The sequence below is a fragment of the Triplophysa rosa genome, linkage group LG24 (assembly GCF_024868665.1).
Source record: "Triplophysa rosa linkage group LG24, Trosa_1v2, whole genome shotgun sequence".
NCBI classification, from domain to species: domain Eukaryota; kingdom Metazoa; phylum Chordata; class Actinopteri; order Cypriniformes; family Nemacheilidae; genus Triplophysa; species Triplophysa rosa.
The window spans coordinates 10,727,100-10,742,013 of record NC_079913.1 but is presented as its reverse complement, the minus strand read 5'-3'; the positions used below and the strand labels follow the sequence as shown (position 1 = coordinate 10,742,013).

Genomic DNA, 14,914 nt, shown 5'->3' with positions numbered 1-14,914 from the left:
AAAAAAATGTGTATGATTTTTATCGGGACTATGACTACTATTTTAGATGACCTGACCTAGCATCTCACCTAGAAAAAGAGCTTATTTGACCCATCAACCCATTGACCATTTTTACCGGTCTACATGACATCACCATGGATGCAGCCCTCCCACGCCTCCCTCCATTAAAACACCATCAGTCTACCTGATGAAGATCACTTAATCAGAAGGAACATGGAGATCAGGGCCAGGCATTAGCAGAAGCATCACCTCAGGCCATTAGAGCCTCCAGAGACAAATAAATAATCCAGCAGTGTTAAATGGCTCGACAGCAGAGTCAGTCCACTTGCTGAAGAAATGGCAGTGGAAACCTGCCCAAAGCGGCAGGTTTTATGTGTCCATTAAAGGGGTCATATGGCGCGAATACGTGTTTTTCTGTGTCTTTGGTGTGTTATAAGTCGCCCATGCATGTATTAGACACGTAAAATTGCAAAAATTAAAGTGTCGGAACAAGAGATGCATTCTATCTAAAAGCGAATGCTCACCCAGACCTGCCTGAAACGCCTTGTGTAACCACACCCCCACAAATCTACGTCAGTTCGTGGTATGGTTTGTCTAAGACCGCCCAAATGTATACGCAAGTAAGATGGGCGTACCTGTTAGTACAATTGCTTTGGAACCTGATGTTCCAAATATGGTAACAGGCGTTACATTTCCGTCACACGCTTGCAGTATTCGACCAATCACTACGCACTGGTTAACTGGCCAATCATAGCACACCTCGCTTTTCAGAGCGACGAGCTTTGTAAAAATTCTGCGCGTTTCAGAGAGGCGGGGCAAAGAGGAGAGAAATATAAGCACGGTATGTGGAAAATACAGCGTTTTTAACCTTAAATCGTGTAGACACACATAGCATTACATCTAAAACAAACGATAATTTTTGTTTTAGTCGTGTCATATGACCCCTTTAATGGGCAGAGGTCATACCAAGTTGTACGTTGTCATTGTTTGATGTGGAAATAAACAAATACAATATCGACCTGATTTTATCTTTTGATACTGAATGTGTCCATTCATTTGTGCATATGTCCATTCATTATACAAATTTTAATAATAGTTTTAACTTTAGGCTGAAGTGAATACAAGTGTGAAGTAGATTTAATTGAGCGTAGGCGCCGAATGACTCTGTATAAATAGCACTGGCAGGGAGTTTATTAAAGTCACTGACCGTGTGCAGAAATGCTCACTCAAGCTCTCTTCTTTGGATGTTGTTGTGTGCTGATCCACCCACACAGCATTGTTATTATAAGAAAAATATTTAAAATGACACGAAGCCTGCACAGCGTGCTCTAAATCGTGACTCAGTTGTGCAGTAACCAAAACTTGAACTGATAACCAAACTTTTCTCCGTAGATACGGCACAGATAGAAGACACAGTGCACTATTAGCATATAACAGCTCTCTGCATGTACTGACATAACATTATACTCTGTAGATGCGCTTTAAAATGTACATTGTTTGGAAAAATATGGATATTGTTTGTATTTACTAGTTTAGTGTTCTGGTTCAGAAATGTAGCTTTTTTTAAATTTAGGGTTCCCCCGACACTTGCAGTATTTGTCACTTAAAGGGATAGTTCACCCGAAAATGACAATTCTGTCATCATTTACTCACCCTCGTTTACCATATTTGAAAATATCTTCTTTTGTGCTCTGCAAATACAGGTTTGAAATGACAGGAGGGTGAATAAATCATGACAGAATTAAAATTTCTGGGTTAACTATCCCTTTAAGACACAATAAAAATGCCTGTATTTCATTGTATTAGATGACACATGGGATTCATTTTAAGAATCAAAACTAGAATCAAATCTACAAAACGAGACACTAAACCAAGCATTTCACAAAAATATTGTAAAATGTAGGTGTTTTTTGGTATCTGCTGTTCAGAATATTGACAAAAGCCCTTTTTGGTTTTCATGTCATGAAATGTCCTACGTCTGCAAAGGCACATTGCAAACTTTCAGTAACAATCAAGTAAAATGGTCTATAAAGCAATTGAAAAATTGCTTGAATTGAAGTTCTTAATCACTTTTTTGATATTTTGTTACCCACCGCAACAACAATTATACTTTTATATTTGTCCCATTATTTACTTCATATTTAGTCAAGGTACGTAAATCAGCCTAACCATTCTGCTGGTAGGTTTGTTGTAAAATTTCAACCGAAGTCTCTGAAGTCACTTTGTACCTCTGTCCTTTGCCAATCATGATTAAACAACGCTTGACAGTTGCACACGTTCAAGTAGACAACAAATTGCTCCCCATTCTACCCACAAGTACCTTCTTGTCATTCCGAAGTGTGCATGCTAAAATCCTTTGTGGAAACACGTACACAAGGGGTGACTCGCACATACTTAAATGTCATTTTTAATTTCTCTTGTTATTTTTATTATAGGTAATAAATACAAGCTAAGTGCTTTCAGTGTTCTGCACATTTAGTCATTTAGCAGACGCTTTTATCCAAAGCTATTTACAAATGAGCTAAACAATAGAAGCAACTGGAACAACATCAGGACCACAAAAAGCATCAGCACAGTAAAACTGGTCTAAGCTAAGTTTTTTTTTTTTAAGGATAGAAAGAGTAGAAAAGAGATGGAAGAGATGCGTTTTCAGCCGATTCTGTAATACTGTAAGGACAGTGTTAGCTGCTTTTGTCCAAATGACAGACACAAAGATATACTCTCTCTCTTTCCAGATTGTGGGAGCCTTCTGTCTTGCATTTTAATGGGTTATATGTCGTGATGTATTTTGGCAGGCTTGAGAGGAGAGTGACTCATACTTTTTGGGTACTTGTGCAAGCTCTCATCACTCTGGAACTTTCCCGCAAACTGTAAAATTGGTTTGTAAAACACAACAAGCACTTGAGGCATCTTGAAGTTGATCATAGAGAAAGATTTGGTGTGTACATGCTTGTGCGTGAGAGTGCTGAAAATCTCCCTTAAGAAAAAAGCTGACAGATTCATACATGAAGTTAGCACAGACATGCAGTTTCATTCAGGTAGTACTCGGAGCTGATTGGCTGTCTTCATTGGGCAAAATACAGTTATTGGTTTAAAGTTTTAGGGTTAAAGTGAAATGTGTGTGTTCGGAAATTGGTGTTTTGTGTGTTTGCCAGGTTTGTATGTACAATACAGCAGTGCTGCTTACATTGTTATTCATTGTCTCTCAGAGTCCTGCGGTAAAGACCTGATTAGTTTGATGTATTTTAATTCATGTGCAGGTCATTCATGTTAATGCAGAATCCCAATATCATAACATTGGCAAAATCTTCTGTTCTAAAATATTTTAGTTGGTTCTGTGTGGGTAGTGATTTTTTTTGGGTGGAAAATGCTAGCAAATAATTTAACTGGACAGAAGTTGTTATCGTTAAGTGTGTTTGTATATTAATTTACAATAATATTAGTAAGTATTTTTATTTTAATGTATATGAAGAGTTTGGTTCCAATTTAAGTAGATAACTCTTTTTTTTTAATCATGTTTTTTTATTGTGCATTCCAATTAATATCAGTCAAACTGCAGTTGGTTTGTTTTGATTTAAGCCATAATAACAAAAAAATACAACTAACTAACACAATAAAACACAATATAAAAATGTTAAAATAATAAAAAACATGAATTTTGAAACAATTTAAAAATATAGTTGTCTCATTTTGGAACCAAACTCTTCGTATGTATAACAATCCAATCAAGTAACAGGTTTCTTTTGAGCTGGCTATTTCGTATGAATTATTACAGTGTGAATTATACAAACACATATGTTTATTTAAAAAAAGCAAGCATGGATGTCCACCCCTTATCACAACCGGGGGGAAAGCAGATTGGATTGTACGAAAATGTATGAATAAGAATGTGTATGAATTAGCCGCCAGTTGGCTGTAACGTAAAATAGTTGCAAATTGTTTTGAGATGTGATGAGTCAATATAAATGATATTCATGATCCATACAGTATGTAAATTTGTTTATTTTCCAGTAATCAAACAATCAGAAAACATTTGATCGAAAGGTTTAGAAAGTTTTTTTACCTTTCACAGTGAAGGCAGAGCATGTTCTTTATGTAACTTTTGTTCTTATCTAATATAATGGCCTACTTGTTATGGTTGTCTCTTTGTTAGTGTAAATGTTTTAAATAGGTGTAAATGGGTTATGACAGGAGACCAAACAGAGTGAATTATGTTTGGGGTTTTGGGTATGATATTTATATTCCCGGAGGGCAGGAAAGCATGTGTGCAGGAGTGTTATGTAACCTATAATTGCCGCGGCAATTTATTATATTCAGCACCATATGCTCCATTGAAAACAATATGCAATGCAAGGGTTCTGTCTGCTCTTCAAGCACAAAACATAAATCATTATTATTCTAAAATAGACTGATGCAGATTATGAACAAGTTGTGGCACATGTAAGCAAGTATTAACTATTGAGTAGCCAATATGGTTTGCAAGGTGCAAAACAGTTTTTTGGACGTGTCTTGTAGAGATGCATAATTTGCATAATCCATTTGAAATCTAATAACAGGGTGAGAACATACAGAAGTGTAAAATCAGCAACAAAGCTTGTTGTGAAATGAGATGCATTGTTTTTAGGTACAGTGTTGCACATTTGCCTAATTTGATCAACTTGATTGGACAAATTACATACAAAAAATAAATTGTGATATTGTTACTCAAGTGATTTTCTTCACACATCATGTCTCTCATCAACTCACGCATATGCTCTTCAATGACACTTTTTTGTCTCCTTGGTAACCAAGCAAACTAACTTTTTGAGGAGTTTTAGATTAATCATTTAAATATTGAAAGAATTCTATAAATGACGTTAAAAGTGATTTTAATACTTTCACACACCCAGTTTTAAAATGGCTTATGATTACTTCTCTCTTTGCTTATGTTGTCATAGTTTTTTTTTATGCATGTTTATGATGCAGTTTTAAATTTAGTAGGTCAGAGACCAGGTTAAAACACTTAAATGTATACATTACAAGCTTTTGATAAATAACAAAAATGTATAATAAAATTATTAGGGCTGTCAAACGATTAATCACAATTAATCGGATCTAGAATAAAAGTCTGTGTTTACATAATGTATGTCTGTGTACTGTGCATATTAATTTAGTATTTATAAACACATACAAAGGTGTATATATTTATATATACAACACAAAGGTGTATATATTTAGAAAATGTTTAAATTTATTTATTTATATTTTTCAATAATTTATATTATATATAAATGTTTATTAATATTAACTTTTTATTTTTTCTTAAATAAATGTGTCTGTTTTTATAAATACAAAATTAAAATGCACAGTACACAGACATACATTACGCAATTAATCGATTGACAGCCCTAAAAATTATACAATGAATTATATAAATATGTATTATTTAATATTTATTTCTATAACAAATACATCAAATCAAAAATAAAAAAAATATTTAATTTTTTTTTTTAAGTTGAGATCTATTTTAATATAAACATCTGTCCTTAGCACATATTAGTGCTGGCAGTTAAAGTGTACTCGTAGTAATACCAATAAGCCACTCTAGTAATGTAACTCACACTGTAGTAGTAAAAACGGACTTTTATTAGTCTAGAAATCTATTGACCACACAGTATATCTCAATGTACTGTATGTGTCTGTGCAGATTTATGTGCCTTAAGTATAAAGGAAAAGCAAATAAAACATGCAAAGAACCACACCCTAAATGTACGTATCAATACTGGTGCTATACACTGACGTCAGTGATTGATGGATGTAGATTGCATTGACCAACAAAAGGATGTGCAGGCCATCATGATCAATATGTGGTAATATGACATCTGTAGAATGGGATCCTGTAGCTCTGGTGTGGCTCCACTGTTTTTTCCACTGGTGGATTTAATAAGGGAGCTTTACCTGTAACAAGCTTCCTTAAAGAAAGGTTACATTTTCCTTTTAATTAGACATTCCGTTTTGCTCCATAGCAAACCCACAAATAAAGACACACACAGAGAGATGGTGTGGACTAATAGGTCAAATTATGGTGCAGTGTTTTCAGGCAAGGATGCATGTTAGGTCTCATGGAATCAAACGGATGAGTGGCCACCTAGAAAGAGGACATTGATTTTTCCCCCCATTTGATTGTCGTGTGTTTTGTACATCTTGTTAAAGCTCAGATCAGAGTGTGAGTAGAGGGTGAACCAGCAAACAACCCCTATACAGTATACCTGATGAATAATTAGAGGTGAAATTATGACCAATCAGAGGGAGGGTTTGCTTACATAAGATAAGCAAACCAGGTACAGTAGAAAGCAGCAAAGCAAATCAACTACAAGGACTTAGACCAGGATTTGGAAATAAATTTCCTCTTCGGCTGAACTGGAATTGTTTATAAGGCAGTAGTGAGACAGATTCATCTGTGCTCACTGTGTCTGCCTGCTGTTTTGAGGAGTGACGGGGCTTGGCATGTTTCACGGCCACGATCCAAGCCTCCTGGTCTGGCACAACACCCCAGGGGAGAGTCTACTCTCTCTCTCTCTCTCTCTCCCTCCCCCTCTCTCTCTCTCTCTCTCTCTCTCTCTCTCTCTCAGAAGACCCATCTGGTGCATCTCTGTATGCCTCTGTGCCCTGGTAGGACATTCGGAAGAAGAGACTCGGATTAGCACCATCACCTATTATTACTCTTGTGATGGAAAATGTAGTTTTCTTTTTGGCTTTGCTGCCTTCCATTTGCAGAAACAAAGTTGTGAATAACCGATTAAGGCACATTTACATAGACATTTCACAAGGCTTTTAAAACCACTGTGCTAGAATCATGCCACAAATCAAAACAATTGCAATTGCAACAATTCTTCGTGGACGTTGCTCGGTGGCTTTGGTCGGGGTCACTGAGTGCAGCTATGACACGTTAGAGGAGATCTGGCCCTCCCGGCTGAGCCTGGTTTCTCCCGAGGTTTTTTTTTTCTTTATTATCCATCATTGGAGTTTGGGTTCCTCGCCACAGCAGAGCAGTGCAGTGTTGGCTTGCTCACCGGGAGACTGCATTTATTTATTCATTTATTTATTAGATATTATTTATTATAATGATCTTGCTTGGTCTATAAACACCATGCACTGTGCTGTGTTTTACCTTTCTCTGTTTTTCTTATTTGCTCCTGTAAAGCTGCTTTGGAACAATGCACATTGTGAAAAGCACTATATAAATAAAATTGAATTGAATTGAATTGAATTGCATCATCATTCCATATTTTTTAGTCATTTATGAAAAGTTCACCCCAAAATTTTCGAATTACCGAATTACTCACCCTCTAGTTGTTCCGAACCTGTATACATGAATTTGTACTGTTGAACACAAAGAAAGATATTTGGAAGAATGTTAGCAACTGACAGTTTTGGGGCACCATTGACTACCATAGTAGGAAAAATTTAAATTGTAGTCAACGGTCAGTTGCTAACATTCTTCCAAATATCTTACTTTGTTTTCAATCGAACAAAGAAATTTATACAGGTTTGTAACAACTAGAGGGTGGGCAGAGGTGGGTAGAGTAGCCAAAATCTTTACTCAAGTAAAAGTACAAGTAACTAGAGAAATTGTTACTCAAGTAAAAGTAAAAGTCACTATTTTAAAAATTACTTGAGTAAAAGTAAAAAAGTATGCAATGAAAAAACTACTCAAGTAGCTAGTTACTTAGTTACTTTGTATCTGATTATATAGGCCTACTACATAAAATTAATATTAACGCCAATATTTTAATATTACATTTTTATCAATATTTTTAATTATCATAAGCAGATATCTTTGCAATATACTAGAGAGACTAAAGAATAGACAAACACAGAAGAGACAAGCATTTCTGTAAATTTCATCTAGTCCTGATGTCAATGTAGTTTACACAACTTATTTAGAATAATAGACCATGTCAAACTAAAGCATGAACTAAACTCAGAGCATTTCCTAAGATGATCTAGAACATCTGCAGTGCTCTCTTAAATGAAATACACATTTTTGAACAAAGCTCATGTTTTCTCGTGTTGTGTCACGTGTGTGTTGTGAAACGCTCTTACTTGTAAACAAACAGTAAACAGTGAACCACACGCCCATCAACAAGTTTTCTTCCTTCTGTTCTTCAAATGTATATTTCTGCAAGCCCACGTCTCTGTGTCTGACAGGTAACGCGCATGTTGCTGTGTCTGACGAACAGGTCGCGCGGGTGCGCGCATATGGCGGGCATTTATCATTGCTGGCAAACAATATGACACATTTGCAGTTTTGATTGTATAGATATAGATTAATATCCACTTCATCCAACGCTCTTTGTGTTCTGCGTGTTCTTAAGTTTCGCGCTACGAGGAGTGAGTAATCCTGCTTCAGATGATTCAGATCGTGCTGCGAACTGAACAAATCATTTGAACTGATTCATTAGCCTATTCAAATGGTTTTGCCCATTGTTCAATTAATGCTTTCAAAAGAATCGACTCAAAAGAATCGATCACTCGGGAATGCCCGTAAAAAGAGACGACAACCTTGAAATAAACAACGCGTTTTAAAAAGCATATTTTAAAATGAAGGAACGAAGGAACGTCACGCAATGTAAGTTATGTAACGAAGTAAAAGTACAGATTTTCTATTAGAAATTTACTCAAGTAAGAGTAAAAGTACACACTTTTAATTTTACTTAAAAAGTACATATTTTCCAAAATGTTACTCAAGTAAATGTAACGAAGTAAATGTAGCGCGTTACTACCCACCTCTGAGGGTGGGTAAATGATGACAGAATTTCTCTTTTTTGGGTGAACTATCCCTTTAAGGGCTGTTGCTTGTGTGTACAGTACAGTACTTGCATTTTTCTTCATGCTACAATACTTTTGTAAATGGTACTGTTTGGTAAGGCAAACTTTTTTATTACTGTCGCATATGATAAGAGATGTAAACAAACTCATTTTCATAAGTTATGCATTTTCCCCGTGACCTACATGTAGGGTGACATTTTACAGGTAAACGGAAGTTTACTAGTCATGTGCTTTGTTTAACTGGTGAAGTGTGCTAACCTTTATGGCACATACATGTTGAGAGCTATACAAAAAAAGTCTAGGGTATCTGATTCAATAAAGTCGAAGATATGGACTCTCACTTAGCCAGGCTTTATAGATTTGATTATCTTCCTCAACAATGGCAACATGTATTCTCAGAAAAGCTAAGCAATGGAGCCACATTGAATGAGGCTTTCATGTTCGCCCTACTCGGTTGAAAGAGCATTGAATTAAAAGAGCTCTTCTATTAACTGAAAGGAAGTTTATCTTGGTCAATACTCATATTAAATTGTTGTAGTGGAATTCTTTCACAAAGAGGTGAAGTGATGTGGAAGGAATAAAATTGTATTGATCCCAGTCTCAGACAACACGCCCGTGGACTGCCCCCAGTTTGTTTGCTGACCATTTGACGCACAAAATTGAAAATCCGTTTTTTGATCTGATCAGATTATCTCACTTTATGCATCATCATTTAATCATATTGATCTGACAGGAAATTGACAAAAAATTAAATCTACTTAAAATAATGATACAACTTTTTTGGACCTGCGGATATCATTTCGTTGTACAACAACGATGTTTTCAGTTTGTTCATGGTGCATAGATAAGCGAATATGTGCCCCTGCTGTGCATCTCTCTCAGCATCCGTCCGAACAGGAGCCCTTCGTGTAGCTCCGCCCAGTTTAGATTCTGATATCTGATTGGCTCACCGGGTCTTTGAGGCTGTAATAATGATGTGACTAGGCAGCAGCTTATCGAACAGATGGACTGGTCCAGCACACGGGCGCACAGCATCCGTGCTACGGTCATGGAGCCTGCTGCTCAATATATCAGCCTACTGATTATTTCACATCTCTGATCGATAATGTCAGCATTAAACTGACTTTTATTCATACAAGGCGCCTGTCTGTGCACGCAAAAGGAGCGCAGTTGCGTTTTCTTTCCCTCTTTGTGGATGTGACAAGTCCAGCATCAGGGTCTGATCCCTGATCAGTTAAACTTGACGACAAGGATTTAATTCTCACTTTGCAATCGGAGGCTTGTTTTGCACACTGCTGATCAATTCTGCATTGCATTGGCGGAAATATGATTTTCTCAGACATGAACACGGGGACTAATTCCCCGAAGGTCCACCCGCCCAACGGGACGAGATTTTATACATATCAGGCGAGTATTTAAACTTTAAGTATTTCCAGAATGCATTTGAATAGCCAAATATCTCATACAAACACGTTGCTCTGGTTATTTTTGCGCGTTATGGTTGTTATTTGCAGTTCAATACGCTTCTGAACAAGATAAGTTAAATGTTTTTTGTTGCTTTTTATCGTCTTGTCGCGACGAGTTCGCGCAATAAGGGTGTGCTCAGAGTTTTGCGCGGCATAGGCAGACATGACAATTTATATGCACGCAAAAACTATTATGATCCATGAGGTTTAAGTTTAGATTAAGGCGTTAACCAGCAGCACAACTGAGCGCGCGAGCCGCCGTGACGGAGCGCGTGCTTTCCTGTGTGAGGCGCGAGCGCAAAAGAGCATCAGACTGTGAGGGCAGTAAATTAAAGCCGTATCCTTTATAGTTGATGCACTGCATATTGTTTGAAATTGGATTTATACTAATAATATAGTTATTGTGCTACAATTTATAGAAATGTCATCGCTCCATTCGACTGCATGTTTAATATATAATGTGCATCAGTGTTTTACGTAAGCCACGAATAGTGGAGAGCGGGGATAGTTGTCAAAACTGAAAATGTCTCAAAAAAGTCAGTTTCTAAATAGGATTTCATCTTAATTAAAAATTTAATGACAATACATTAATTAAAATCACCATTATAGGGAAATATACAAATATTTTGTTTAATGAGTATGACAACGTGACCATTTATTATAAACAAAATGTATATAATAAAATATATATATAATTTCACTAGAACATTTTTTTATGTAGCTGAATTCTCACATATAATTGAAGTTCCTTTATAAAAAAAAATGCTGATGATATTCTTTGAATAATCTAATGACGATTTTTGCGTTTTGTTTGACATCAACAACCACTGCTACAGAAAACAAGCTTTATGTAATCAAACTTTGACTCATTAAACCCTATCATTACTGAGATATAGTGCTTTTGACAACTTCAGCCTGCTCACCTCTAATTATTCTGTACAGGCAGTATATTTTCAAAAAAACCCTCATTTATACACTAGAAACGTATTGAAGGCTCTTTGATAATTACTCACCCGCGGTGTATTTTCTTGATGTGCTGAATAGCATGCACTGCTCAGCTGTGACCCAAATCTCATGCTTTGGAATGAGGACACTGTCTTTAGATATTGATTTTTGTAATGTGAGTCCATGGTAACCAAGCCAGCGATGATATCGGAGAGAAACTAGAGAGAGGATGATTTCATCGGTGTTGTTGTCAACAGGTGTTGCAGATGCTTGTTTAACCGTCTGCATTGATATTTGTTTGTGGATTCTAATACGGGTTTATTTTTAGCCTGCCTGGCTCCGTTGCTTTTGTTCGGTACTAGGTTACTTCAAGTTTACGTTTGCCCATTTTCAGTAAGTGTGCAAGATATAAATGTGTATGAGCTTGTGTGTATGCATGCATACGATGTTGAGAATCTCTCTTCAGCTTGTCATTAGCCGTAAAGTGCTCCCCATGGAAAACTGCCTTTGCACCGTAAAAGCAGCACTGTTGTTTACAGTCTCTCATCCTTCTATTTATTTTACATCCGATATATGAAATGTTAGAAATGCAATGCATTTTCAACTCCTTGAAGTGTCTCCAGCACTTTATAATGTTGTACGCATGATATTTCTCACATTTTTCTTAAGCATTCCTCACAGGACCTGGTAAACATCGCACAGGGTCAATATTAGTGTTGGCATCTCTAACACTTTTGGCAGCAGTGTGTGCATTCTCCAAAGACATGTGTATGTCTCTGTGTTTGTGTGTGTTGTACTGTAGGTACAAAGGGTTCGGCAAGCACAAGGCTTATTTTGTTAATGATGACAAATTTTGCGTGGCTTGATGTACGTGTCACCTGCAGTATCCTCTATTGTTCACCTGCCTCCAGTCATGTTGGTGCCTATGCTGGTGACATAGATTTCATAACATAAATAGATTTCAGTTCTGCTTTTATCATAAAAACGGCCAATATACAGTAAGCAATGTATTGCCCCCAGCATCTGGGGCTTTGTCATAAAGTGCAGAAAGCATAAGTTGATTATCTCGGCCTCTTCTCTCGGCCGGTGTCGGTTTGGGCCAGCACTGATAATAATGGCCAGGCAAGGATGTAGGCATTGTATGTCATAGACTTCCTTACCGTACCCAGTGGAATTAGATAGGGAATGAAGGATTGTGGGGGTCTTTGGTGTGTTTAATGGGGGGTGATCATTGCCTGGATATAGACGAAGAGCTCAAAAAATACTTGAAATAAACAATTAGCTGCACCCAATTGGTCTTAGGGGCCAACGTGGATTTGTATTTCTGGAATTTTCTCAGAGTATTTAGTCATTTAGTCACTTCTATAAGACTTCTGTGTGTAAAAGGTCTGTGTTGTTGTTTTACATGTAGACATCTTAGAAGTCCAGTGGCAAAAAACAGCCATGTCCCAGCCAGCCGTGACATAATAAAGCAAGACGCTATAAACTGCATCTTTCCCATGCAATTCATGTAAAGTTTTTGCTATAATCAGCAAGAAAGGAAACATGATAAGAAATAAGTGTCTGTTATGTTAGCTGCTTCTGCGTCGTGCAGGGTAGCCCACCCACATTAAAAGTATAATTGGTCCAGAATCCAGAACACAGTTGTAAATTAAATATGAAATATGATGTAATTGATTGAGACAATTAACTTTTTGCAGGAAACAAATGTATTTACATGTCATTTTGTGCCTGGGTTGGACATGATGTTGCGGTCAGAAAGCAAATGGAAATATTTATTGTTCAAGAAACCTTTAACATTATTTTAGAAAAAAATACAAATGTGCAGAATATGTATGTATGCTTTACATAACTGAGTTGGAGGATTTTAATGAAAGGAGAGGTGACCCATGAGCTGTTTAATTTTTAAGATCTTTCCCTCAGCCCCATCACAATCATGCCCCTGAGCAGGTCCCCTGACCCTAGGATGCTCCGTGAGGATTGTCCATTCAAGGAGTGTATAATTGTCCTGCTCAGGCATAAGTAATGAGAGAGTGATGAGAAATGATGTGGCTTAGAGATGACAGAACATTATTGAAGAGATGGATGAGATCGTGATTGATAGCGAGAGAGGGTGTGGGTTTAATCAGACTAATGGCTTGACCCTTTTTTGCCATTCACACAGGGCTCAGTCCAGACCAGAATACTTAACTACTTAGACTAGAAGCTACGCACAGGATCCTAGTATTCAAGTATCCTTGTTCAAGAATCAATATTAGATGTAATCTTGAGATTACGTTTAGGCAAGCTACAGTGCATTTAAATAATATACATTTTGCCAATATGTGTGTTCCATGAGTATTGTTCACATGACATTCACGCTAATAACACAACCTAATATAGCACATGAGTTGTAAAACTGACTTTTTATGATGCTGTCAGACTTTAGATACATTTTAAAATAGTTAACTAAAGGAGACAGAGCACTCTTAGTTGCTTGGTAACAACAGGATAGTGATCTTCCCACAAGCTATTGGTGCCACTCCTGTCCATAGCTTCCATTGTTTCTAAGGGACGCCTCATAAACTTCTAATGCATTTGAATCGTCCAGAGCCACTCTTTGAAGCCATCACCATCCACGCACATTCACCTCATCATTACACAGTAGACTGTCTATGATTACCTAGGATTCAGTGCTCTGTCCTATTGTCTGTAGAGCTCTCGCTGTCAGCGTCTGTGGTTATGCAATGTTGTTCAATCAGAACTGATTAGCACAAAAAAACACTTTTAATAACGCCCCGAGATGAAGACAACAGTGAAAGGGACAGCATTATTGTACTTTAATTGTGTGCATTAATAAATAAATAAATAATGACCGTTTAAGAGACTCACAGCGTCACACTCCATATTGTAATGCATATGCATCTCAATATTCACGCCCATGTTTATTCATGCACACATACTGTATATTTTCTTAGATTACTTATGTATTCAGATGCATATGGAGAGTTCATTTGCTAAAACAGATAACCTGATTTTTAACCATTTTCTAAAAAAATTCTAAAATGTTTATGCTTTTTTATTGTGCATTCCAAGTAATATCTAATAACTGTTCTCGCGTTGTTTTGATTAAGTAATGATATCTAAAAAAATACAGCTAACTAATACAATAAAACAGCATGATTTTTTAAACATTATTCTTACTTGTCCTTATCTTATTGCTATTGTTTAATCGTGACTAATCGAAAGCAAAATAAAAGTTTTTGTTTACAAAATATATGTGTGTGTACAGTACTGTGTATAATAATTATGTATATAAATACACACACGTGCATGTTTATATTTAAGAAATATTTACATGTGTATATACATTTTTTATATTTATATATCATTTATTATAGTCTATAAATAAAATGTATATGTCAGGCTCTGCCTGTTAGTTAGTTTATTTTTTTTGTTTTACTGTTGGATTGTTTTTCCCCTTCACTTCTCTCCCGCCTGGTTCTCCATTCAGCTACTCAGCGGTGTTAATTACTCACACCTGTGTTCCATTTGTTTTTCCCTCTATTTTAGCCATTTTTGTCCTGTTCTCGGTGTGGCGATGTATTTGTTGGTTGCGAGCATTATGCCATGTACTAATGCTTTTGTTCTCTACTCTACTGTTCACAAGGCAGGATTTAATCTCCGCGTCTCTCCCCAGGGAGGCGATAACT

At 36.6% G+C, this 14,914-nt stretch overlaps 1 protein-coding gene across 11 annotated transcripts in view; it reads left to right on the top strand.

The window, feature by feature from the left end:
- Positions 1 to 14,914, top strand: part of ppfia2 (PTPRF interacting protein alpha 2) — a 187,480-nt gene that overhangs the window by 73,864 nt on the left and 98,702 nt on the right. For 2 of the 11 annotated variants that reach the window (XM_057323759.1, XM_057323758.1), the window contains exon 1: positions 9,828 to 10,218. The exons of the other annotated variants lie outside the window; for them this stretch is intronic. In XM_057323759.1, the coding sequence (XP_057179742.1) occupies positions 10,138 to 10,218 (81 nt within the window). In that variant the 5' untranslated portion in view covers positions 9,828 to 10,137. Of the gene's footprint in view, positions 1 to 9,827; positions 10,219 to 14,914 lie in introns of those variants that run through there. 11 annotated transcript variants of the gene reach the window in all.